The following is a 27,185-nucleotide window of genomic DNA, read 5'->3' as shown; positions in this document are numbered from 1 at the left end:
TTCTCTGCTGTTATCCATCCTTGTCTCAGGAAAAGGAAAACAAAATTGCAAGATCACATCAGTGAACAGGTAATCAATTCAAAGTTTTATTTTCTTGCCAAACATTTCAGCTGGAACAGTTGTACAAAGATTTCAGTTTTACAGTGGTTCAAAGATCTTATCCCACTGCCCCGTGTCTTCTGAAGTAAAGGGCTTGTTAGTTTTCAAAACCTTGTGGTCAGTCTTAATAAAATATATCAACCTTTTATACATAATTTATAGGATATCTATGTATAATATACTTTACAAGAGATCTTGCTTGTGTTAAAGCAATTTCTTCGCAAGCTACATCAAGTTACCATTTTGATAACAGCATGCTATGTACTACTGGCAGAAACCAGCTCTTCAAAACCCAGATATGGATAATCTCAAGTTTCCTTCATTTCGGTGGTACTGCAAGATTTCAAACAAAGGAAACTAAGTGCAAAGGTTTGAGAACCAAATACAAAGACAGCAGCATTATTGGGAGTTGTATGACAAAGTTTGAAGTGGGGATCACGGTGGTATAAAGGTTGAGTTCCAGTGTTTTACTTAAATCCCACCTCTGTCTTTCCTGAAAGACCCATTTATTTGACATTAGAGCTCCTCTACAGTCACATAACTGACAACATTTCATCATGATCTACTTTAACATAAATCAAATGGAAGAGTTTGAGTGTGTGGCCAGAATGTCAAAGCTCATAAAGGGAATGCATATTTTCATTTCAGTGAGACAGTGTAGACAAGTCACCTCATCCTCTACAATGCAGTAAGGCAAAGGAACATCATAATTAGCAGCATTTCTTCTCAAATTCTTATTCAAAAAAAGTTCAAATTAATGAGATTATTTCAAAATTAACATCACCAGTAAATTATTACCATCCATTTTGTACTCGTCCAGAACAAAGGACAACTTCAAACACAAGGTGGCTAAGCTACAGCGAGGTCCTCTGACACTGCTCACTGGCAGTGTGACAGGGTGGAGGATGCAGCTTTAACAGGGTAAACAAGTGAAAGGAAAGGGCAGTACTTAACATCAAAGCAGATTTTTTTTTTTTTCTCAAATTGAACATAAAGTGAGGATGAGGACAAAACAAAGAATCACATTTTATCTGTACAGCAATTAAATAAAACTAAACAAGAAATCAGTTTACACCCTAATTCTCAGTCGTCTGAGAAAACAGTATTTAACTTAAACTCCCAAAACTGCTGCCTCACCCCAATAATAACCTCTAGTTTTAAACACTGTAGACACAGCAAATTATATTTTTACATCACATGAGCCTTTCCTGTAGTCTTAATACAACTTCATGCACTGATATCATTCCTACATCCCATCTCTTCTGCAACATTTCAAAAGAGATGTTGAAACGTGAGAATAATGAGGTTCCAGTTAAAGAGAGCACACGAATTAATGAAACCTCAAAATTCTGAGTCTGCCGTGCGAATTCCAGTTATAACGTCACATTGCTGATTCAGTCAGTCTGATTACAATAGTTCTACAGAAATATCTTCAAGTATCATGACTGATCTCACTGACATTACTATTAGTCTGTCATCCACACATACACATATATGCACGCACACGCGCACGCACACACACACACACACACACACACCACGAGAGTCAAAAGATTAAACAGGCGTTCAATGCCCTCCCGTGATTTCAGGACATTCACTTCAGAATCAGGGGTAGATGGGGCTGTACACAGAACAAACATTATGACCAAGTGTAAACATGGTCAAAGACAGAGAGACGATCTGTTCCCCCAGAGAGTCTGATGAGGGAAAAGTAACTTCTCTCTGGAGATGCTTTAGGGAGATCTTTGGAGACACCATCTTTGGGAAATGGCTGCGGTGCTCTGCTGTCGCGGGCGGGTGAGAAAGTAAACCTCTGGTGCTGTGAGTCCTTCCTTTGATTCAGTCCAACAGCTCTGTGTTTCTTCGCCTCTCTCTGACCACCTCTCATCCTGTCTCTCTGGGTGGGGAATAATCTCAGCCTCGCAGGGGATCAGGCAACATCTAAAAACCAAGGGCAACAAACAAAGAAAGAAAAAAAAACAAAAAAACATTAGATGTTGTGAAGGCTAAGATTGACAAAAAGACCCACCTCTGTAAAATAAGGAAAATGTCAAATCTGTATCTGTTAGTTAGTTAGTCCCTCATTCTGATGATGTGATTACTCCAAAATCTATTCTGAATTGGTGTTATGGTGTTTTCATAATACTGAAAACTAATATTTTCAAGTTGCTTTGAATGGAGCCGTCTACCAAAAGTCATAAATGTAAATCTAAATGTAAATTAAGCCAACTGCCCACTCCAGCTGACAATCAGGGTACAGCGTACGGAGAGTAAAGGGTGGATGAAGAGCAGAAAGATACAGAATAATTAAATAAAAGTCAGGCAGCGTACATGAGAAAACAGAAAATGTGATAAAGTTGCTGTAGAAATTTGCAGTTATCTTCAGAAAAGCAATAAAAACATAGGCTTAAGTGTAGTTTCATTGGGTCTGTGGATAATTAAATATAAACATGGATGAATCACAGAATGTAAAAATGACACACCTACACTTCCTCATTACAAGGTAGATCTTGTAATCACCATTTTCAATCATATTAAAATGCCACATTTCTGTTGCTGCCAACTCTGTCATTCTTATTTAGTGCTTCAATATACACAATCTGTGAAAGTAAAAGTTGGGGGACTTAAATCAATGCAGCAGAGGCCAAGATATCCTGATTCCTAATCAACTACATTTCCCCACAATGCAATGCTGTAACGTGTCGTTAGACCCTCCCTACCTGGTAAATGCCATCATCTTTCAAATTCCATGGCACAAGTTAGTAATATGGATTTTTTCTGAAACTCAAGCCGATGTAAACCTACTGATGTAATCAATATAAATGTGATCGCTAAGAATTGATCAGGGTTACTTTCACAGGCTTCAAAGAGCTGCCTCCAGAGCCACAGAAGACAATATATAACACTTTTCACAGACTGAGGAGTAACTTTCCCGAGTGCTGAGTAGAAGTATCAACTATCAGATTTGTAATGTAAGCTGATCGACCACGGTGACTGACATCCTCTGTAACTTCATCGAGAGAATGAAGTGAGGAAGAAAGAGGTGTAGTAAAGGAAGAGGAAGAAAAGAAGCAGAGGCAAAGCAGAAAGAGGATGCTTGTTGACCTGGTCCCTGCTGGGCTGATATATCCTCTATTCCACTCAGAGGCTTGAGGAGACCGTTCTCCCTGAAGGCTACGACAGGAACTCTCTCCTCCTCCTGCTGCTGATGATGCTCCTCCTCTCCCTCAGGAGGAGACAACCTGGAATGTGAAGGCAGTACGATCACCTCCTCAAACTCCCCGTTCTCCCTGGAAAGAAGAGAAACACAGGGACGGAAAGGTGAATTTTAAAAATGTACTCCTTGTTACAGTCATAGATAACAATAATGTGACAAATTCTAACATATTTGCTGTGCTGCTGGCAGGCAAGTGTACCTCTCGTCAGGATGGCTCAGTGCTGCAGCGCTGGGGTTTGGGTTGGGCTCAGGTTGCCGACTGTTGCCGTTGCTATTGTGTGTCGGTGACACAGTCATTGCAGATGGAGCAGGAGAGGCTGATGATGATGAGAGAAAACAAACACAGCAGTCAGAAACAGCATTATGGGAACAATTACAGTCGCCGTTCCAACAATAAAAGGTATGATTACAGAAAAGAGGTCTTATTATTCATTTACAGGTATTAATTTACCTGCATTGTCTCCATTCCTGTTAGGAATGACTTTCTACAAGTGGGACAGAAGAAAAAGAGAATTAAGACTCAAAAACAAAAGTGATTCTCCACTATTAGTCAGATGCCACATTTCTTTTAGCCTTTACCTTGTCTGCTGTGTCTGAACGTCTTGTTCTCTTCATAATCTCCTCCAGGCGCTAGTGATTAGAAAAAAAGAGCTTTCACATGCACTGTACATGAGGGATATTATGAAAATGACGTGTGTGTGTGTGAGAACATGTGTCACCTTTTTTCTTTCCAGGCGTTCAGCCTCCTCTTTCTGGAAGTGTTTCTCTCTCTCCTGCCTCAGTCGCTCGGCCTCCTCTCTCTGCCGAGACTCTTCTTCTTCTTTCTATTACACACACACACACACACACACACACACACACACACACACCTTTATGTTGTGAGATCAACTGATTTCTTTAATGGGTCTTTAGTCTTTAGTTCAGAAATCGTGGGTCTGTGTGTACACTTCCTCTGACCTGTTTCTGGAGTCTCTCTGCCTCCTCCCTCTCTTTCTGAAGTCTCTCCTCCTCCACCTTCTTCTTCTCCTCCTCCTCCTTACTTCTTCTCTCCTCCGCCTGCCGCTGAGCCTCCTCCTCTCTCTTCGCTCGCTCCTCTGCCTTTCGGCGAGCCATCTCCTCCTTTGCCAACCTTTACACACACAAATGATTTAAAGTCAAGGATGCACACACGCACTCCTCCAGTATTATCCATCAGCTTTCTAGAGATCATACACATACCTTCCTTGCTCCTCCTGTAGCCTGCGCTCCTCTTCCTCTCTCTCCCTCTGCTCGCGGGCCAGCCGTCGTTTCTCAGTCAGGATACGACTCGCCTCCTCTGGATCTGTGGTGCCTGCTGAAGGCTTGTGGGCTGGAGGACTGCTTACATTCTCTAGAGGGCATAAATGAAAATTTGACCAGTGTATCTTATAAAGTGACTCATTAAAAAAAACTGCAAACCATCCAGGTTGCATGACAATGTGAACGTCAAAGTGGTTGGAGGGTGGTAACAGACCGCTGGCTGCTGTTGGTGCTGCTGGTGTCTGCTCGTTCGCGGCCTTGTTCTGACCCAGCGGCTGCGGTCGAGGCTGAGGAGGACTGAGGACCTGCTCTTCCTCGTCCTCTTGGGCTCTGGTGGACGTTGACGGGTGGGGGTTCTCGGGTGTGGTTCTGACAGGACGAAGGTTTCCAGGATCTTCCGCCCCCGGGGATTTAAGCAGCTTGGGGGTCGGAGGACGCCCCGCTGTCTTCTGTGGAGGCCTGTGTGCAGGAAGGAAAAGCAGCGATTGGCTACAGAGTGCTGATCCAAACAAGAGCAAATGCTGCTCTCTTACCAAGTGTTGTCCAATCTGTCACAAATCTGCTTGTGCTCCTTATTTCATGAGCTGTCAGAGAAACAGTTCTCCCACCTGCCAGGAGAGGGTGCTGTCACTTTGCTGTTCTTCTTGCCTGGAGAAGATGAGCGTTTTTTGGGGGGCAGAGTCAGAATGGGGGCCAGTGGGAGTGACAGGTTGCTCCACGACTTCCTGACATTGTCCCGGTCCTTTCGCTGATGGTGCCGGAGATGGAGGGGAAACAAATTATTATTCAAGCTGGAAACTGGATTTTCTTCCCTCTTAATCAGGAGCCAGGTACGTTACGGAAATAGCACCTTGCAAAAAATGTCTTTAGTGACACGCTAAGTAATCAGGTGGTACAGACAGCGCCCAGAGCCAGGAGGCCCACTGACAGCAGTAGAAGATGATTAGTAACAGGATTAGACTCAGACTGCCTTCCTGTAGCCGTGCATTACCTCTGACCTTTGCGTAACCTCCAAAATTAAAAATCAAACCAACTAAGAAGGCGTCTGTCATCTGCATTTTTTTTTTAGATGACAGTCTGATGTGCAGGAAACCAAACCCTCCCTCACAGAGCACCGTCATATTAATGGACAAAAACACTGTGATTAAGATAAAAATTACTACAACACATACGTATAACTGTATCTGACTGGATGGTGTCTGGTGTGTATGCGTGTGGGTACATGCATGCATGTGTCTGTGGGTCGGTGTGTGCAGAAGATGCCCTCCTTCTAAGTCCTTAATGGCATAAGCTGTGACAGAGCAGCAGACAGATGGACAGAGGGTGCAGTGGTGTGTGTGTGTGTGTGTGTGTGTGTGTAGCAGACTAAGACAGATACTGTGATATATTGTGTCTGACTGATCTGGAACATCATCAACATAAAAAAAAGACGAGGAAGAGGAGAAAAATGTAGAGCATGACTTATGTGCTTGAACCTAATAAAACAACAAACCAAAGATAAGCATATAGATTATAGCAAGTAGATTATTCACTTACATTTCTGACAATATTGCAGTTGTCTAAAGTATCCTAAACACTATTTCTAGATATACAGTCAAACACGCGCAGGTGAATGACATGACCTACCTGTGTGGTTCCGGTGGTCCTCCTGCGTGGGGTGGTGGAGGAGGACGAGGCCGTCTCCCTGCTGAGGCTCCTCTCCTGGCTGCGGCAGTGAGGGAGCGGCTGGGCCTGCAGAGCCTTGAAGGATACGGAGCCCATGGGGTGGCAAGACACTGAGCGAGGACACACAGGCATGGCTACGGTGATGTACGAGGTGGGAGTTTTGGAGTGTTTTGAGGACAGTAATGGACCAGGACAGCGTGTGGATTTATGGAGCATTGGTAAGGGTTTGGTAAACAGGAGCAAAAGATCAGGAAGGAGAGGAAGGGATGAGAAGGATGTCAGATAAATTAATAAAGAGAAGCCAAGAGGTTTGGGAAGACCAGCGGAGGAGTGACAGGAATGGAGAGAGGTTTTGGTGGAAAGAGAAGAAGAGAAAGTAAGTATTAGTGCTGCTAACTGGAAGAACGGCTGTTAACATACTGCGACCACTTAGGCATTGTACGTTAAAGAAAGTCAATTCATGTTAGGCTTTTAAAAGAAAGATTTAGTGGTGCTGATTGATCAGGTTAGAAACTGAGAAAAAAAAACTTTAAAAATACAGAAAAATAAATGGTTTATATTTACTTTGCATTCGTATTATACTAGACGTATCTAAACAGAGGTAGTCCCAGTGGTGGAAGCATTTTGTACTTTTTAATTCAGTCAGAATAAACCACTATTAACAGACACATTAGACTCAACACCACACACAGGAACTGAGCATGCAACATGATATGCAAAACACATACAACAGGTGCACTCATCAAACACTGTGGACAACACTGAATGTAGAAATGTGTGCAGGGTAGAAGAAAGTAAAATAAGAAACAGAGTGATTGTGTTGCGTGCCGGTCAGTGAGTGCTTGTGTATGTGAGCATGAGCAAGAGAATGATTATTCAAAAACATACAAAACAGAGAAAAACAAGCTTCCTATAAGCAATGGAAAAGGAAGAAGTAGGCCAGAGGGCCAGAGTTGCTGGGCAACAACAAGATGCTGTAAAATCAGTCAGGAAAAGTAGTGAACTTCACAATTCACACGCAAAATCTTAAATCATATGTGTGTGTGTGTGTGTGTGTGTGTGTGTGTGTTTGTGTGTGAGACAGCTTTGAGTGCCTGATACAGGCTGGTGAAGGAAGTTTTAGATGGTATAATGCTTTAAGTATGGCCAAATCTGATTAACATTTGAAACAATTCTGGCCAAGAGAAAGACATAAACAGCATAAATACTTTGAGCACTATGAGCAGTTCTTTTTTATAATTTTGTGTGTAGGGGGTGGGGGGTGGGTGGGTGTCTCTTATGAGGGATGTGTGTGTGTGTTACCTGTTTGCTCTCCAGACAGACTCATGGCACTGCGACTGCGGGCCAGGTAGGAGTGCGTTGGCTGCTGCAGGCGGTTCACCACATTGCTCTCCCATGGCGTCAATGGAAGACGGCGCAGGCCTGAACACACATACGTAACATTTGAGGTTTGATAACAACTAAAGCTGTTAACCGCCCACTGATTACCCGAAGCAATCAGTCAAAGTAGATTATAAATGATGCATAATTACAAAAGTTGTTACCATTTCCTTCCCTCACACTGCACAGCAGTGTAGGCGAGAGCTAAAGTGAAGTCATAACCATGCACAGGCTGTTCTGTTACACCTACACCTGCATGCACCAGACTTTTAATTATGAGGAGAAGCAATCAGCCTGAAGTGAAGCACGAACCAAGAGCAAACACAGAGAGGAGAGCATTTAAATAAACAGGGAAGATTGCATTTTAACCAATAAATGAAATAATTCAAAAGTGCTGAATGCTTTTATGCAAGTAAGTTAAATATTGGGCCATGCAGAGTCCTTGGTACCTGGGCAGGAATGATGCAACAATTAATCTTTATAATAACCTGATTTGCAGCTTAAAAGAGACAAAGGACAGTTTATCAGGCAAAACATGCAGCACTGCTCGCTCTGATAATGAAGCAGAGAACAAGGTTGCAGGTTTCACAGTGAGGGGCAAAGACACAACCAGGCTGGAAACTGTACAAAGGAATCTGATTCTCTGAAATACACCACTCTCTATTCGAACAGCGTGTGGTTTTAGAGTTCATGTTAGACCCAGTAAATGTGTGGCGTTTCTCACAGTGTCTGTTCGAGTGTGCCTCTACAGTGTCTATGTTCCCTGGTGGAACAGTGGGTGCCGATTTTTCAGCCGGGATAAAAATGGCATACAGTGTTCCCACAAAAACAAAAAGATTATCCTACAGAGGATTAGAGAAAGGGGTCACGCTAGAGGGGGAAAAAAAAATCTTGATCCCTCTGATGAAACACACAAGTGCAAACACATGCACATATACAGTACATTCTGTTAGCTGAATGTGGGCATTCAATAGTCTCAAAATCCCATAAGAATAGCACATCTCAATCAAAATTTAGTCGTACAAAATGTCATCTATTCAACGGCCGAGGACTGTTCCGCTACACATTTCATTATTAACGGACGTCCATGTTTTCTTGATTTCAATGAGACTATTTATTTCTTTTAGGAATTCCTTCACAGTTTCCAGCCTATGATCTTTTTTGCTTTGCAACAAGGTAAATAGTGTATGAAATGAGGGACCGAATTGCAAATTTCCCAGAAAACACCTGTGTTTTTGTGCTGGGTGGTCTTTCCCTGGTGTAGGCGCGGTTTGGACAGAGCTTTGCTAATGACAGGGGTGGAGGCTGTTCTCATCTGTAAGCCTGTCAGCAACATATGAACATCAAAGAATACATGACAAATGTTCAATTAAACACTTAAAAATATATACTTAAAAGCAGTGGTTCTCAAACTTCCTCACATCAAGGACCTCTTAACTGACACAAATATGACCGTGGACCCCTATTTGATAAGATTTTTGCTTTTAGATGTTTTATTACAGAAAGTGTTTGAAACTCATCAACAAAATAGTCATGCATTCTGTTTTTGTACAATCCATACAAGCACTGAAGTGTGAAAATAATAAATTGTGGTTTTATGGGTTAAACCTAATATAATGTGTTAATTAGTGGTGCTAGTAGTTTAACTTTAGCCTTTAGCCAGAGTCAGGCTTGTTTCCCCCTGTTTCTGGTCTTTATGCTAAGCTAAGCTAACTGTCTGCAGGCTATACCTTCATATTTACCATACAGACATGGGAGGACTATTGATATTGTCATTTAATTCGTGGCAAGAAAGCAAATAAGTGTGTTTCCCATTTTTTCCTTAAGTCATCAGTGTCACTGTATTCCTACATCTCACTGAGTAATTCAAAGAAAACAACAAGTGGTTATAAGACATAAAATTTAGAGTCTAGTTTACAACGGACACAAATGGCATAAAGATTCAGCCAAAGGCAGACCATCACAAATGTTCATCTTCATTACCTCGGTCTGGTGAGTGTAGGAGTGTGGCAGAGGAGGAGGAGAGGCGCTTGGTAATGACAGGGTCTGCATGTCTGGATAAATTCATCGTGGACACTGACCGCCTGTCAGCATCTAACAAACAAGCAGCAAATCAAAGGCACATTAATGGTATATCATAGAAGTGAGGGACTTAAAGACAGAAAGGAGAAAGAGAGCTGGATATAGCATTCTAGTCTATGAGTTGTGGTTAAGTCAGATTAGAAATGAAAAAACTACAAATATGTCACTAAAAGGGGAAAAATATTAAAACATGAATTAGTGCTAAATGGGTCTTAATGCATCTAAACATGAGGCTACAATGGTTTGAATGAATGATCCTGTGTGTCACAAACCAGATTGCTACATGCAAATAAAACAACAAACACTAAACATGCCATTCACATTGGCCTACATTGACACTAATGCCAGTGTGCTAAAAAGTGCTGTACAGTTACAGTGCTAGAGTCAGCGGTCTAACGCTAGCCAGCTAACTGACACAGTGCTATAATATTCACATTGGGAGGTCATTCCGTATCTGCGGTAGAGACTGAAAGCACTCTGCATGTGCTCCAGTCCAGCAAGGTCGAGTGGATAGAGGAAAGCCGACTCGACAAAACCTGGACCAGGAGGGGAAAGGACAATGGCAGAGAAACAAAGAGCAGAGAGGAGGGAGATCCGAGGGCGAGGGTGAGAGAGTGAGAGAGAGAGAGAGAGAGAGAGAGAGAGAGTGAGTGAGTCGGGGAGAGGTTGAGTTTGAGAATAAGTGGGAGAGAGAGAGACAGAGAGAGGGAGGGAGAGGCAGAGCAGGGTGTGAGTCAGCAGTAACAACAGAGGGCAGCGGATCTGAAAAGTTCAAATATAAACATGGCAGAACAACACTGACACGCAGAGGCAGGCAGACATATTCACACAAGAGGCATGCTGTCAGACAACAGGGAGATAAGTTCTCAGTAAACTTCATTATTCTCATACCACCTGCATGGTATGAGAATTTTACCTGTTGCTGTAATGACTGGGAGAGTACTGTGAGTTTGTGCAGCTAATGTGTGTATGTGTGTGACGCGTCAAAGTACCGGCTGGTGTGCTGGGAGTGTTTGTGTGCAGAGCCCCTCCCCACGACCAGCGGTTGGGCTTCTGTCGGCTTTTCTGATTCCGCTCCAATGTCCGACGGATCACCGCCTCATGACGAACCTTCAGTCACAAAAAACAACGACAATGTTGTCACATAATCAGTATTAAAAAAAAAACAAAAAAAAACAATGCCCCCACATGCAAATAGTGCTGCAACACTGGAGCATTTTTTGCTCTGAACGGAGTTGTTTAGTCTACAGTCATGAAGTGTGTTTTATGCGTACCAGTTGTACCAGTACTTGACTGATAAAATCCAAATTCTCTTTATGAACACTCAAAATGAAAGCAAAACTACTCTGTGTATCTTAAAGTAGTCCACTGAGAATTTGTAAAATCCCAGAAATGAGGATATTTTCTGGGCTGCTGCAACGCCAGAACTCTTTGTGTTCCGTTGAAAGTTCAACTTTTTGAAAAATGATTACAATGTGAAGTAAAAACAAGTCTAATGGGTTGGTCAAGCTCTGGCAGGTCAGGCTGTGTCGGTTGCATGTGATGCCCTCATCTTTCTGTTTTCATGCATTTCTGGTCTGTATCTCCATGGTCACTATTAAACAAGGGAAAAAATGCAAAAATCATTTTCCAAACTTCATTTACAAATGTAAGAACTTAGAGCTACATATGAGTAAAAGCTTGTCAAGATTATTTGTTTAGATAACACACTGCTGAGACAGGTAGAGATTGTGATTACATGATGGACCACTTGACCACAGGGACATTTTTAAGATTTTTAACCCTCTGAGGATTGTGTTCAAAGTCATCAACATGAGCTGCCTCAGAATCATGTTGTGGTTTTCTGACTCATTATTGTCCCAATGTTCATTCAATCAATGACCTAATCAGAGCCTGAAATCCAACTCACTGTAAAGTGCAACTCCTTTAATAGGACATTACACATAGAACTTGTTGGTCCAAAAAGAAAACCCTGTAAACATAACTCCATTCAAAGTTTCCCCACTTGGAATATTGTAAAAGTTTTTTTCCACAAGATGGTACAATTATAAGAAAGATTTTTTTCCTTTTGTGTCTTGGTGGTAAATTTTTGAGGATAAATTTTCCACCAAGAAAGCAATCCCGAATCCCTAACCATGGCACTACGTCCTGACAGTCTGTGAGTGTGTGGACAGGAGATAGCAGGAGAGTTCAAACTCCAGCAGACAGAAGAAGGAAGGGGCACAGACTGTGTAAATGGTTTACTAAAAAGATATATTTATTAGCCGGCTTATGAGGATATTATTAGTAGGAGATGAAGCATGAGAATATGAGAATATTATATTATGTTGCACTCAGATTTTGGAGTGAGAAGCGTGCATACATGTGTGTTTCTGTGTGCTTATATAAGGCGTGAACAGATCTGGATGCGCAGGTGTGTCAGAACCTTGTCCTCCTCCAGTTTCATCCGTCGTTTCTCCTCGACGGCAGCCCGCCTCTTCTCCTCCTTTATCCTCTGCTCCTCCAGCCTTCTCCTCCTCTCCTCCAGGTGCTTCTCATAGTACTGCTTGGCTCGCTCCTCACGTGCCTGCCACTGGGCCTCCTTGAAGGCTGCGGCATGATATTACGCAAACACACACACACACACAAACATTTAATAATGACTTGATGCGCATGCAAGTGTACATACATGTATACCTCATATGCATACACATGCCACATGGATACACACAGGCTTACAGCAGCAGTGTGATGGGTCAGCTGTAGATCATGTGACTAGGCTTTAGCTCTCAACACAAAGCAAATCCCTCAGCCCCTCAGCTGAGGGCAGAGGTATGACCACTGTGCAATACAACAAACACAAACACACTTCAGTGATAGAAACATACCAACGCAAACAAGCCATGACTCCCTAAAACCCATCTGCTGTCACTCACACACTCATACAAGAACACGCATTCAAGACACCAGCCTTCCTAAAACCTGTCCCATGGCCTGACCCCATTATGTAACATGGGTGCCATGGCAACGGGGGTGCCGGGCTTCGGCCAAGATTTTATGTAACAACTAGAGAAACAAGCACTTCAGCTACCAACCAAGATCAGTCATGATATGTTGCAGGAAAGGACAAAAAAGAATTGAGTGATGCATTTAAAGCCCCTTTAACTGCTGCTGTACAGCCCCCCCCCCACACACACACACACACAGAGTTAAAAAATACACACCATTCTGTTTCTCACGCTCCTCCCGCCGCTCACGGGCCAACCTCTGTCTCTCGTCAATCTTGTTAAAGAGCAGCGAGTCTGCAGCACAAACAACAGTTAAACAGCAGAATAAACTACTCTGGGTTGAAAGACTGAGGACAGAACTAATCCTGTATTATGTCTTATTATGTTTTTATTGTGTGACTTACCTGTTTTGGTAGCAGCATTGTTACTGGGGCTGTTGCTGGTGGTGGTGCGACTAGGGGTTGGAGTGGGGGTAGGGGTCAGGGTGGGAGTGTAGGTCTGTCCGGAGCCCGCAGAGCTCGGGCGGGTGGCTGAAGACACTGTTCCATCCTCCGATTTATACTGGGAGTAAGATGCTGGAAGGAAAGAACAGAATACTGTGTCCATAACAAACTTCTTAAATTCAAATTCAACCCAAAGTAAAAGAAATAACAAAGTAAAAGAAATAACAATATACAATGCAAACATGTTCTTGAATGCATCACAAATGCATGTCCAGTGATCCACTAGCAGCCCTGTTGGAGGGGTTTATAATCCCCCAGCACCTACACACCCACACAGTATTTTAGCCATCTCAGTGTACTCCAGTCAATAGTGTACACTATTTCTTTCAATAATTTTTTCATCTCTTTTTTTAATCTGTCTTTCATCTCTATCTTCCTCTTTGATTTGTACAAATGACTGCTGTATCAGTAACTATGTATTTGCTTTGTTGCCGGAGTGTTTCTTGTGTCTTCTTAACTATAGTGCTAATATGGCTTATTTGAGTGAAAAAACTTTTTTGGCACATCTACTTTATAGAGAGAACATAACAGAGCGAGACCACACACCCCTACTTATGTATTTTCATTAGGTCATAGAGTTGTACTACTAGTGCGTGTGTGTGTGTGTTATGTACTGTATGTGTTAAAACATATGAAAAAGAGTTTGAAAGAAAAAAAACTATGTGAATGACATACATGTATGAAGAGGGGGTTGACAACCTGACAGAGTTCCTGCTATCCCTGCAGCATTTTCTCTGCAGTGCGGACCGACAGGAAACAAAACGGGCTGAAACAATATATGCCATGTTTCCTGTATTCTCAAATGTGACCAGTGTGTTGCCGTGTTCCGACTCAGCTCAGAGCTGGGCTATTGATTAATGGTACTATCAGGCTCAGGGTGACTCAGCACTTTCAGGTCAGCCTCCTGGACACAGACAGAGAGCTTAACATTGGGCTTTATGCAGAAGCAGATGGGCCTGTCCCAAATGTGCCAAAATGAAAACATGCACATGCCTTTGTGCTTTGGGATGGAAGGCTGGCTTAATTAGTCAAGGACCCAAGGACAAACAGTATTAGGGTTGCAAATGTTAAGATCATTTACTGACATGATTGTTCAATAAATCACTATCATATGTGTCACACACAAGGTGAAAAGGAAATCATACTATATGCAGAGGTAGATGTGCAAAATAATCATTCAATACAAAACATATGAGGCTCCTTCGTGTGTGAGTGTGGTGAAGAGTGAGTGAGTGAGTCTCCACAGAGACCAATCTGTCCCAGAAAGTTGAAGACCAAATTAAATCTGTCCCCCTGATCCAGACTAAACTGACAAACTAAAACAGATGGCCTCTACCTGAAATAGCACAGGCCACCCAGCCGATTCCACATTTCTCCTCTCTCACTCTCTCTCTCTTTTTTTTCTACATGGCTTCTTTATCTCTTCATTTCAGTGACATGGTAGCTCAGTCAGATGATTAATGATGTAAGTGGAAGAGAGGAACAAAGTACAGACTTCATATCCTATGCTACAAGTGGACTCTCTTGTGCCTTGATGAACACACTTGAGTGCACTTTGCATTTAAATGTAACAAATGCATCCTTCCATTTATGTATCATGTAATGTTGCCACATCTAATATAGTATGGTGACTTTTGCTTATTTCTACACCTTGTGATTTGAGATGTTGCAGAAAATGATATAAATCCAAACTGTTGATGCTGCCTCCTCCCTAACACATTCAGATGTCTTACGTAGTTCACAAAGGACAAGCTGGACAAAGACATGAGGTCATGGCTGCAGAGGTATTGCATGTCACAGTCTATGGGACAGCTACAGAGGTGTGTACACAAGTATTAACAAGCCTACCCTGCCTCAGGTGCACCGGGGCCTTGGAACTGGTTTCATAATGGCTATTGTTATAACAGGAAAGGCATGGCTGGGCCAGGTTACAATAATGTCTAGTCTATCTATTCCTTCCTTCGCCTAAAATAATTTTCCTCAAACAAAAGATTGGCTCTTTGACAAAGGAGGATAATATCCTGCAGCCAAATATTGAACTGGGAATTTGTGAATGGGCATTAGATTAAGTTCAATAACAGCATAAATGAGATGAACTTTGAATGAGAGTTCATATAGCTATTAATCAAAAAGACAAAAGAGGGAGCTCATTTCATGCAAGTTAACTTCTGGAGGGTGATGGACTGGACCCTCTGACAGGCAAAGTGGGCCACTACACAATAAGCCAGTGGTGACGGGCAAAGGGGCAGAAGCGCTTTCCTTAATTTGACAGCTTGTGACTGGAGCACTTCACTGAAAAGACCTGGAAACACAATTGACCACACAAATAAGAAATAATTCCCTTCTTTAAAAAAGGCTGGCACAGAAAAACAAAGACGCAACTAGCAATTCAAAATATATAAAACCAAAACTATAAAGGTAGAATGCATTCATCTACCACTGAAATGATTAATGATTGATCAATAAAGTCTAATACCCACTTCAACAGAAACTGGCTGTAAGTGATTCTTGTGGGAAACTTGGGTCACTGCAGCACAAAGCAGTAACATGATAACATCAAGAAAAAAAATAGCCATGAAAACAGGTGTGTGCATTAAGCATGAATACAAGTACAGTAGGTGTGCAAGATAGAATGTGGCCCATATTCACATTACTCTTAATATTTTACCAGTGCAATCTGAATGACAGCCAGATGTCCCCTTATCAAAGTGTTTGCATATATGTCACACGCTGTATTCTGTGATAAACTATAATATGCAAGTTAAATAATGTCAAATGATGCCATGTCAGAGGTGTTTTTGCATGTGTGTGTATGATAAAACACTTACTCTGTGAGTAGCATGTGGATGTTTCTTAGTTCTTATGGGCAGACTGATGATGCCAAGAGTACAAAGATTCATTCTAACTTGTGTAGATATGCATGAACCCATATTACATTACAAAAAACATGTACAGAATGAACAGCAAATCTAAAATTTTCATTTATGACCCCTATAGCCATTTCAGCTTTGTTCTACACAGTCTCTTCTACTCTCTGTGCTCACACATACAGTATTTTAATACAGCTGAATTCCCAAATGAAGCTGTTCTCATTTACATGTTTTTTCTGTTTCTGTTGTCAGACAACGGAGTATGAAATAGTGACTGAAACACGGCCCATTAAGACTACATGTTAACCAGCAGTCACTTCCAAGCCATTTCCAAGCTGCTGCTCTGCACTGCTAAAATCCTGATTTTATTACCACAACTTCATCTGATAAGATCACCATATACATATGACTGTGCTCTATATTAATGTGGCTATATTCATTTACTTGAAATGATCACTCACTCAGCTCATTCACATCAGCTGCTGTGCAGTCAACATAGAGATGTGTCCCAATGGAGGGAAAGCCTGACACGCTCACAGGGCAATGCTGGTGACTCTGTTCTAAAGACAGTGTCTAAGGTTTGTCCAAAAAGGTAGGTACTTTTGTGAAAAGTCAATAAATCTAGTTACAAAAGGCACTAAGTTGTCAACATTGCTTGTTCGCACTATTTGCAAGCGCTACAACCAATGGAGAAACTCCAACACTCAGTCGGCCAACCAATAGTATAACCTTATCCCTTGGTAATGCGGCATTTGGTTGACTAATGGTGTAACTTCTTCCCTCAGTCAGTCACTCACTCAGTCAACAATATTTGTGTTCATATGGCATGGTCCAGCCAAAAACAAGTCTATGTATTTAGAGTGCAATTTGGCAACAGAAGCCATTCTGTATGTAGAAGAGGTCAGCTGGGGTCAAAGGGCATCCAGTGGCTCAGAGTTGCAGATGAGGCTGTGTGCAGATCAGGGCAGCATTGGGTCTTAGTTTGGCTATACTATTACCCTACAGAGGGAATGACTTGAAGAAATAAAGCCTTGTAGATAGGAGGAGACTGGGAAAAGAAGATGGAGATGAATGGTTGGATAGATGATTAGACTAGGACTGATCTAGGACTTGTGGTTAATGAAGCTGCTGCTTTGGCTCCCATCTCTGAATAAACCCTGAAATCTCCTGAAGGGACTGTGTAAACTCACATCATCACTTTTTTTATGTGAGTGTTCATCCCCACAAAGGGGTTGCTAACCTAGTTTACATTTTTCTACATTATCCCTACTTTTTCTGCCCTCTCATCTGTTCCAACATCATGATTTGCACAAGCAAAATGGCAGAGTTATGACGGAGTTTTGATCATTGCATTGTGCACAGGGTGTTCAAATGAAATTTTACACAGGAGCATTGCCTCCTAAAACACCATCACGTGGATGTTTAACATTGTAATGTGTTAGTTTTATCTCTGGTGCAGTTGTGTCTTCCTGTGTAGCCTCATGGGCTCATCCATCTGTTGTAGAGGTCATTAAACAAACAAACCTCAAATAGCAGCGAGTACATTTGCTCATGCTCACTAGACAGCTGTTTAACAGCCTTTGAAAACACACCAAAGGCAATTTCAATTGGTCTATAGGGCTAGATCCTAGTAATAAATGTCCACCAGTAAACCTCCAAAGACCCTGACCACCTTTTGCCATGTTTTCATTTGAGCCATCTTCATATTACCAAAACTACACAATACTAAGAGAACACAAGTTGCATAGGCATTGAAGAACTGCAAATTCTTTGATGAGGGAAAGAAACTAGAGAAACTCTAGCCATAGATAGAAAATAAGTTTTTCATGTCTGGCTCTACTCTGGGGCCAGAATCCAAATGAAGCAATGGCTTTAAGGTCGTTTAGGGTCGTTCAAATCCCTATTGGGTAAACAATGTAGGACTCAAGCCAGCACTTTAATCTCATGGTAACTGTCATTATACAATCCAGTGTGCTGGGGTACAAACCAAAAGCAAAGCTATCATGATACCTTCAGACTGCACTGTGCTCGTGTTCATTGCCACCCTGCAACCTGTTCAATCTGTGTTGATTTATAAATGACAGCTCCAGAGGTCCCCATGTCTCAGCACAAGTCATTACCTGGATTTTGGTTCATGATTCCAGGAGAGTCAATCCCTGGATGGGACCTGTTGAACTCCTACTTCGAAAAGTCAGACCAGAGGGCCAAAATCAACGTTCCTACTTCCTGAAAACATCCTACACAAGGCAAGATAAGCTCAAATCCAAAGTCCATGGTGCAGTGAGACGTGGTGGGTGGAGGAACAGCAAAAAGACAAAATTCCAAACAGCCGAAAAAGGGACCACCCAAAACTCAACTGTTTCTAAAGTAAAGGGGAAAGCAGGAAGGGAGAAAGAGCAAGAGGTCAGTTGTAGTCGGTGTCTCTGTTGTTGAGAGCCGACTGAATGTGAGACAGGTTGTGGTGACTCTCCAACCCCCATCCTTTTGTCCGTGTGTGCGTGTATATGTATGTGTGTGTAAAAGAGACGGAGAGTGAGACATAGGGAGAGTGTGACTGTTTAATCTGGCCCTCCCTCCCCTCGCGCTAGTGTGTGTGTGTGTATGTGCGCTCCCCACCCCCAATCTATCTGCATTCATTGGCAGTCAGATTAAATGGTCAGAGTTAGCGATTAATGCTGTGCTGTCCAGGCCAGTGGGTAGCAGGCAAGCACGCTGTGTGTCTCCTACCTCCCCTGCGGCCTGAGAGGATTAGCTGCTGCTAATGCTAAGCTAAACGCTAAGCTCCAGACAGCAGAGGCCTTTGAGGCCTGGATAACAGGTGCAAGAAGGGTGGCTGCTACTTTTCAGCACATTAGGCTGCAATGATTGGACGCTGCAGGTCCCAGTTTCAGCTCAGTTGATGGGAGGAATGTCTGGTGTCATCACTTACTATGGCTTCTGACAACACATTTGACAAAAAGAGCCATGAATAATAGAAACTGCTTCCATCCAATATTGAAATTTTGTTGATGTTATTTAATTAGTTGTAATATAAATCAAAACTTTGTTTAGCAACCTTTCATTAATATCAGTTTAGAGTTTGTATCCAAATTAATTTGAGAGGACATTCAGAGATTAAGGATTAGCGAAAAGCACTTTTCCTCAACCAATGTTTGTCAAAGCTCCATCTAGGTTCATCAAATAATTTATTCATTATAACATTTTCCACCCACCGAACTTATCTTTGTAAATGAAACAGAACACAGAATGAACGAGTGCAGATACATGTTGATTTCTATTCCACACTTGGCATCCTCAAAATAAACACGTGGCACACAACTGATACTTCATAGAGCATACTGCTGCAAGAGCTCTCAGTTATCTTTTCATTCTCCTCCTTCTCTCTGTCTACTCCTATATTATTTATGGTTTAAGTGAGCTTCACATGCAGGTTCATCTCATGAGGAAACTGCTAAACCCTTAGTATGAGAATCATGTCTTCCACTAAAAGGAAATGTAATTATTTACAAATCAGACCAATTTCTGTGTCATATTGTTGTTTCTATGTCATATATCTGATGAAGACACAAATAATTTGTGAGATGGAGTCAGGTTAGTTTTGCACGGTATAAAACTAGAGCAGAACTCAAGTGCTACTGTATGTATGACTGTATGTACTGTATGTAAGATAATATGGGTGAAATTCATAAAACATATGACATTAATACTTGATATGCCTTTCTGTCTCCCTCAGTAAAAGACGTCATTCTTCCACAATCAATCTGTTATTCAAGCTAAACCTTCTGATAGCACTAAAACCAAGAGAGATAATATAAAGTGAAAGGAAAGTCATAAAAAAAACTCTGCTGACTAAACAGTAGTACTGCCTTACTTCTTCAGTTCTCAGAGCAACAACAGTGTGCTGCCAATTCAGAAGCAGCCTGAAAAGCTCAATTCGTTCTCGTCCGTTGACCCATGTTTGTCCAGACCCTGACGCCCTCCAGTTCCAGAGGCCCTGTTCAGACCTGGCATTAAAATGCGTCTCGAGTGATTCGATCACAAGTGGAAAGCTCTAAGTACAGTTCTGAATGCACCCAAGATGCATTGAGGACGCATTTGAGACCACATTCGGAGGTGGTCTAGGCCACATGCTGCCACATTCTTTTAGGAGTGTGAACGCAAATGTATCCTGGGCTATTCAATTGACATCCTTTGCCACAGTCTACTTAGTCCTGCCAGTTTCATAATGAACTGAAAATCTTTTACACTTCTCACAGTGTTTCCCACATATTTATTTGTGGCAGCCCGCTGCTCTCTCTCTCTTTGCCAGGTGTGAACTGACGTGCTTAGAGCTGTCCACTTGTGATCGGATCACCCAAGACGCATGTTTATGCCAGGTCTGAAGGGTCAAAGTTACTCTGAAATACTACACCCATAAAGCATTGCCCATGTTTTTTTCCACTCCCCTTAGTTCTCTACTTGGTCTTCAGAATCTAATCCCAAGTCAGACAGAAACAGGTTCCTGAGACCATCTCTCCCTGGAAATATGACACAACAAGAAGGTATGAAATGAATGAATGAAAATGTAAACAAATAACAACAACAAATAAAATCTTTTATATAGGCAGTTAGATGTTTGAAGTTCTGGAAGACAGGACGAAGGCAGCAAGAAAAGAGTTAAAAGTGAGTGTGCTGCACATTTATACCAGCTATGAATGCAGACACCGTCCTCTTGACTGACTGCCAGGCACTGACGGCTCTGCTCACTGATGCATTAAAACAACATACATGCGTGAAGTGGACTGCACCTTCACTCTCATCTGTTGCCCTTGTGTTCACCTAATCTTGCCTTGTCAGCTGGTTTCTACACACAAACAAACGCACACACAGAAACTGTGCTTTCTCATCAAACCTGTCAGCCACCTGTCTCTGGATGGCTGAGCATGACGGGCTGAGAGGTCTTTTCCTCCACAACTGCGAACACCATACACACACACACACACACACACACACACACACACACACACACACACACACAAATAAACAGCAAGCAAACAAATACACACACACACTGATGGAACACCACAATGTGTCTTGTCTTTAATGCTCCCACAATTTCAGATCTTTTTCTAATCGTCTACTGCTGTGACTCTCCAGAGACTGGTTAAACATCCATCTGCCCCGGTAGCCTCTCCGTCCCAAATGCTAATGTCCTCATTCACACACGGACACACAAACATGTGCACAAACACACACAATCTAGTAGTTTTGACACCACAAAGTACCCAAGCATTCAAATTCATTGTGCTCTCCACTTTCAGTTTCTCTTTTTCCTTTCCCCCCGTACCTTTTTTTTTCCTCCTGCAAGCACCTTTCCGTTTCTGTCCCTCCTCTTCCTCAGTGATGGTGAAGAGCGCAGGGATGGCTGAGCGGCTGCCTCCTTTCCTTAGTTTCCACTTGCCCCGCGAGCACCCGCCTGCACCTCCTCCTTGTCCTGGTACTTTACCCTCTGGCATCGCCCGCCCTGTTGCTAACCCTCGAGCCCCTGGCTAACTCACCCAGCCCCTGCCCATCCCACCCTGCAGCGGAGGGTGGGTGGGTGGGTGGGTGTGGCAGGTCAATGATGGACCCCAGTAGATGGTGGAGGATGGGGTCACCCCTTAAAGCCTTCCTCTCAGTGAAGAAGTAGATAGCCAATAGCCAATAGCCAATAGCTAATAGCTAATGCTAACAGCTAATTTCTTCTGGCTGCACATTGCAGCTCTGTGTCTGAAACAGCAGGAAGAAGACGGAGTGGAAGAGAGAAGGGGAGGACAGAACAAAAGCAGCAAGAGAGATAAAATGTGGTAGATGAGAGAAAAAGGAGAAAGGTAAAGGTGATGAACAAAGAATAAAGTATAGAGCGATGCTGAGGGAGAGTGTGAATGAGACAAACAGAGCAGCTCACTGTGCCATGTCCATACTGCCTGCGATGGCAGTGCCAGGCATAGAGAGGAGAGTGAAAGAGACAGAGAGTGCGACAGAGTCTGAGGATGAGCTCTTGTAGTCTGTTTTAGAAAAGAAGACTTAATCCACAAGACTGGCTCGGCCAAGAGCTGGAAGGATTGCACTTCTCTTGACTCCTTCACTCCTCAAGAGATGCTGCTGCTGTCACTATTATTGCTGCAGCCCCACTTCTCCCTCCCTCCTCGACTCTCCCTTAACTAGGTCTATTCTGCAAATGCAAACTTGTCAGAAAAATCACATCACGCAAGCACAGGCTGTACAGCACACAGATACACTCTGGCCCACAGATACACGGGTAACAGAGAGCAGCAGGGTTGTTAAATAATTCAGGGAGTATCCAGCGGTGGAAGGTGAGCCGGTACCGGTAAAGGGTTACCCTAACAACAGCAGCACATGGGCCAATGACGCAGTGGAAGAGTGGAAGTGAGAGAGCAGAGGACAGGCACATTTTAATGAAATGTGTACGTACACACACACGTACACACACACACACACAAAACTTGGGATGCACGCCTATTCACACACTAAGCCAAACAATGCAGTACTGGAGCGGTATCTGTAGAAGGGGTGTGCTCATAGAGCACATGGTATAGGTCCCCACCCCATTCCCCACTTAAAGAGCCATCAGCTATTTGATACACCACAGCTGTATAGTAAATATGGAAATCCTTCAATTTATGTCTGAGTGGTCTTTAGAGCGACAGAGTGACACAAATGTAATGAGCATGAAGCATAGGCAGTATTTACAGAAAATCTGGAGAGCACTTTTGCAGCTGCACAGCAGCCACTCTCTATTTCCACCATCTCAAACATGAGGATTTGCTGCTTTTGTTCAATTTGTAAATTCACCTTTGTGTTTTATACCAACTTAAACAAGAAGATTTAATAATAATAATAATAATAATAATAATAATAATAACATCAAGAAAAATAAATAGCAAAATATAAACACGCACACACAAAAAAACAACCCCATTATCCCTGTTCCCCGCCCCTCATCCCTAAGACTATTATTAAAGTCATTTTAAGTTGTTTCATGCAACTGAGATCTTGTTTCATGGAACAAAGAGTTATGATATTTAAATCCTCAAAATGAATTGATCAATCAAAGAAATAAATGACAATTTAATCGATAATGAAAATCATCTTTAGCTGCAGTAACCCGAGTTGTGATTCACTTTCATTTGGCAGAAATAAAGGGGCAACTAAGTTACCACAGTAATTAGAGACTACATAATTGGAGGCCTGTTCAATACTAATGCAAACACCAGCCTGAACAACCTGTATTAGTCTTGTGTGCTTGTGCGCGCTTATCTCACATCTACCGAAGCAAATACACACGGAGATTAAACAACCAGCATGACAGCTTGAATTCTTAAAGCCACTTAGGACGCGGTGGCTCAAAACATCAAGGTGATAAAATGATTACAGACACAACCTCTGATAGGCATCTTGGCTCAAACACATTACAGGTGCACTTCTTCTTGTACTTGGCCTAGATTTACATAAGCTTTTGCAAAGAGAATAGCCCAGTGAGTAGTCTGGCATTCTGAATATGTGCTAATAAACCTACGCGGTACATACAGGAATTCAGGGCAAGATTTGCTACTTCATCTCCTTAGGGAGCACATGCTGTACAAACACACACAGTCATGGAAGAGCAATCTGATCTTTGTCCCTGCAGGATAGAGTAATTCTACACTCAGACTTTAACCGGATAGGCTAGGCCACACACCCTTTTCACACCTAATGAATGTGTGTATGAGAGACACACACATGGGAACAAATTAACTATTTTGGCTGCAGATACATTTAAAAAAAATTCAAGTATATATGTTTATTATTAATTCTGAATCTACAGATAAACAGCTGTTTTTGTCAATTTGCCTACTTCCGGTAAAGCACATGATTGTCTTTCATGTGAATGCACATAGGCTGTAGGTAGAAGGACTGCAGGACAGGCTGTGCCTCTCACTAATCGGGGCATATGTGGACAGTACTGCTGTGAATACCTACAGGACAGCAGCAACAATAAGCTGAACGCCAGAGGCTACCTAAAGAGCAAACCCTAAGACCACATGCAACTCCAATAAAGAAAGGAAATGGCTGTAGGATGAATATAACAGCAGGATGAAACAATAAGGTTTATAAATGCTGTCTATCATTAAAATAAGGGCCATTTGATGTAATGGGAAGAATAAAAGTAAGGACATAACAAGCATTTTTGTGCAGGCATATTGTGGGGCAACTAAGAGATGTCACAGATTGTCCTGTAGGATAAAGTGATCACAACATAAAAGCCAGATTCACGCGTCTTGTAGAGCTCACAGCAGCATGGGAATATAAGATAAATAATGCACACAGAAGGAGATTGTTTATGAATAATATGTTAGCAGCAGGATTGTAAAGCTTGAAAGCACCTTGTTATAGAAAATGGGCTCACATATTAGACATGCACACTAGATTTCAAGGTAAAATAGGCATTCATGGGAAAACTGAAGGAAGAGGAGTACAAATAGTGACTTGGGAGTAAAGCTGCAATGGTAATGTTAAATTGTTTGTTATTACAGGCTGTATTTTATTTGACAGTTTTACAACAGTTAGTCCTTTAAGTCTACACCTACTGATAAAACTGCTCAATCAACATTTTAAAGCTAACAAAGTGAGCTTCCTTTTTGGCCTATGATTTTGACTTATCGCTTTTTAAAAACTCTTGAGTAAAAATATGAAATTGTAAGCTAGCTGTAGCCTAACTGCAGGTGAATCTACGTCTAAATGGGATGTCTCTGGGAGAGCAGAGCGTATCACTAGTCATCTGGAAGTGTTGGCAACTTTCTGCTGAATGATGAGGATGCTTGTATCATGGACTGACACTCAAACTGACACTGTGCAATGGATTAATGTATTTTTTTTTTTTTTTTTTACATCTGAACTGGGGTTCCTGCGTGAATGCTAGCACTGAAATACTGTATATCATAATGGATCTTTACCTCACAATTTGTGTATTAGCAATGGCTCTTCTCACTTCAATAAGCACACATATCTAAATGAAAAAACTCCCTGACAAAATGCATACCTTCTTAACCTTTCATCTCAAACTTTAAACTAGTCTGTTTTTGTATACTTTGACTCCTGAAGCAAACTCATCCTGATTAGACTATCCAAACATGCCAAAGGTAAAACACATTTACAAACAGTACTTTTACTAGAGAAAACTTGTCGGGCTGCAAAATGACCATGCAGAAGTTGTAACCTGAATTCATGAATTCAACGGTTAGGTTCACATTCTGACTATCAAATCTCATTGATTTCCATCACCAATTCCAAAAGAAAACCGCAGCAAAGATAACTGATCATCTAATGACAGAGCATCTAGTGTCAACAAGTTTGTGAGGTTGTTTACTACTACAGTGCTGAAGTTGGACAATTTTGGCATTGTCAGCTGTTGTTTAATCAGCTCCCGCCATACAGATGGTTAGAGTTACGCTTTAAAATAAAATTCAATGCTGCATTTCATAGCAGTATTTGCCATTAACATCTGATGGAAAACACCTGTCATCACTAACTGAGGTGTGGCCAGAGGAGCAACATGCAAATTTTAAACCAACAGATAATTGTGCTTGGCAAATGTCCCCTATATAATTCAGTTTTGAAATCCAAAAAAAGGTTTTTATCCACAATAATCTCGTTTTTTGAGTTTGGCGACGCCTCTGGCAATGTTGATTTTACGGCTCCCCCTGGAACAAATTATCAGATTAACAGTGGCTCCCACGCAGCCAAACACACCACCGCTTTATTTTTGCTTTGAGGTTTTTATGTAACGTTTATTTTTACAATGTAAGGGCAAATTGGGATTAAAATTACACACCACCAGACAAAAGTCTAACAAAACTGTAGCTCAAAAACGTATTGCAGGAAGGCTGTGACTGGTCATTTTCAGCCCTAACGTTAATATAATAAATGACGAGACCATAAGTTTACTGTTTGGGTCACAGGTGTCCAGTTACACGGTGTTGCAGAAAAGTTGGGTGTATTAACAAGTCAGTCGACTGTGGGTCGAGTAAAAAAAAAAAAAATTACATTGCGTGTACAACCTAGAAAAAAAGTTATAGCCTAAGACACATCACAAAGCTAGGCTGTGCCACCCCGAACACAGCCCTCTCCTAATTTGCATTAATTCACCTGTCACGTCAAATGAGGGAGCGTTTCGACGAGTTGACAAAATGTCAGCAACAGGTGTCTGCGCTCACAATGTCTATCAACAACGGCAACAAAGATAAAACTAAAACAAATTTGAGTAGTTTAGAAAGCAGGTTGTACTTGATAAACGTAAAGAAACCGGTTGGGTGAGTCAGCTGGTTGATAGTTAATCCCACTCCCGTGACCGACCGGCTCCGAGTTACTTGAGTCTCTGTAACTCAGCGTCAGCGTTCAAACACCGACACAATTATAAGAAGCCCACTCACTCACAAGCACCTCATCGTTTAGTTACCACTTTGTTCGTTTTAAGAGTCTGTCTAAGTTAAGTTTCCTGTCCGTAGGAACTCACCTTGGGACTCGGGAGGAGATGCGTCGCTGCCATCCTGGTCCGCCATTTCTCCTGACGTCAGCTGAGAGGGATCAGAGGCAGGAACCCGAGGAGGGACCTGCTGGACTGAACCTGAGACGGACCGGGCACCCTCTCCCGGACAGGTGGGGGGCGCCACACGCTCACATCAATGTTAGCAACAGAAAACGAGCTGATAATAATAGTTACAACACTGTGCGGAATAAACTTTTCACACCTTAGATTTACTTTAGTTTGGACCTCATAAACTTCATGTAGGCCTTAATTGTGTACCTGCAAGAGCTGAAGTGTACTTATATAAAGCATCATGGTTCATTTTAGGAATTTTCTACTACTTTAAATATGGATGCTTAATCCTGAGATTGGGCAAGGTGTTCAAATGAAACGACATGGCCTGCAGGTCTATAAAGTGAAGTATTGTGCTGACATCTACTGGCAAAAAGATTATATCAATATGGTGAAATCATTGCCATGGTCAGTTGACAGATTTGAGGTTTGACCCAAGTTCAGTAATATTGTCAGTCATGTCAGTGAATATCAGATTTGTTTTGT

At 42.1% G+C, this 27,185-nt stretch overlaps 1 protein-coding gene across 8 annotated transcripts; it reads right to left on the bottom strand.

Moving 5' to 3' along the window:
• Positions 1–73: 73 nt before the first annotated feature.
• On the bottom strand, positions 74–26,723 carry map7b (microtubule-associated protein 7b). 8 transcript variants are annotated; one of them, XM_056405378.1, is made up of 20 exons: positions 26,616–26,723; positions 13,113–13,283; positions 12,925–13,002; positions 12,147–12,310; positions 10,714–10,831; positions 10,156–10,257; positions 9,623–9,733; positions 8,867–8,962; positions 7,562–7,681; positions 6,221–6,393; positions 5,203–5,342; positions 4,809–5,053; positions 4,535–4,685; positions 4,274–4,445; positions 4,036–4,140; positions 3,896–3,946; positions 3,768–3,801; positions 3,516–3,633; positions 3,205–3,389; positions 74–2,040 (listed from the first exon to the last, which is right to left on the bottom strand). In XM_056405378.1, exons 1-20 carry the CDS (start codon positions 26,659–26,661, stop codon positions 2,030–2,032), a joined length of 2,391 nt encoding a protein of 796 aa, XP_056261353.1. In that variant the 5' UTR covers positions 26,662–26,723; the 3' UTR covers positions 74–2,029. The 8 variants fall into 8 exon arrangements, with proteins under 8 accessions (XP_056261353.1, XP_056261347.1, XP_056261349.1 ...); XM_056405372.1 differs by lacking the exon at positions 26,616–26,723 and adding an exon at positions 21,408–22,345; XM_056405374.1 differs by lacking the exon at positions 26,616–26,723 and adding an exon at positions 21,408–22,342 and having other exon boundaries at positions 6,221–6,369.
• Positions 26,724–27,185: the final 462 nt, after the last annotated feature.

The sequence above is a fragment of the Seriola aureovittata genome, chromosome 19 (assembly GCF_021018895.1).
Source record: "Seriola aureovittata isolate HTS-2021-v1 ecotype China chromosome 19, ASM2101889v1, whole genome shotgun sequence".
NCBI lineage: Eukaryota > Metazoa > Chordata > Actinopteri > Carangiformes > Carangidae > Seriola > Seriola aureovittata.
Note: the sequence above shows the minus strand (reverse complement) of the source record. Positions and strands in the feature narration are given on the sequence as shown.

Coding starts and splice junctions, on each gene's coding strand:
- map7b (XM_056405372.1), bottom strand. CDS start 21,576: ATGCCAGAGGGTAAAGTACCAGGACAAGGAGGAGGTGCAGGCGGGTGC. Junction 13,003..13,112: donor CAATGCTGCTACCAAAACAG/GTAAGTCACACA, acceptor TTTGTGCTGCAG/ACTCGCTGCTCTTTAACAAG. Junction 3,634..3,767: donor CAGGAATGGAGACAATGCAG/GTAAATTAATAC, acceptor CATCATCATCAG/CCTCTCCTGCTCCATCTGCA.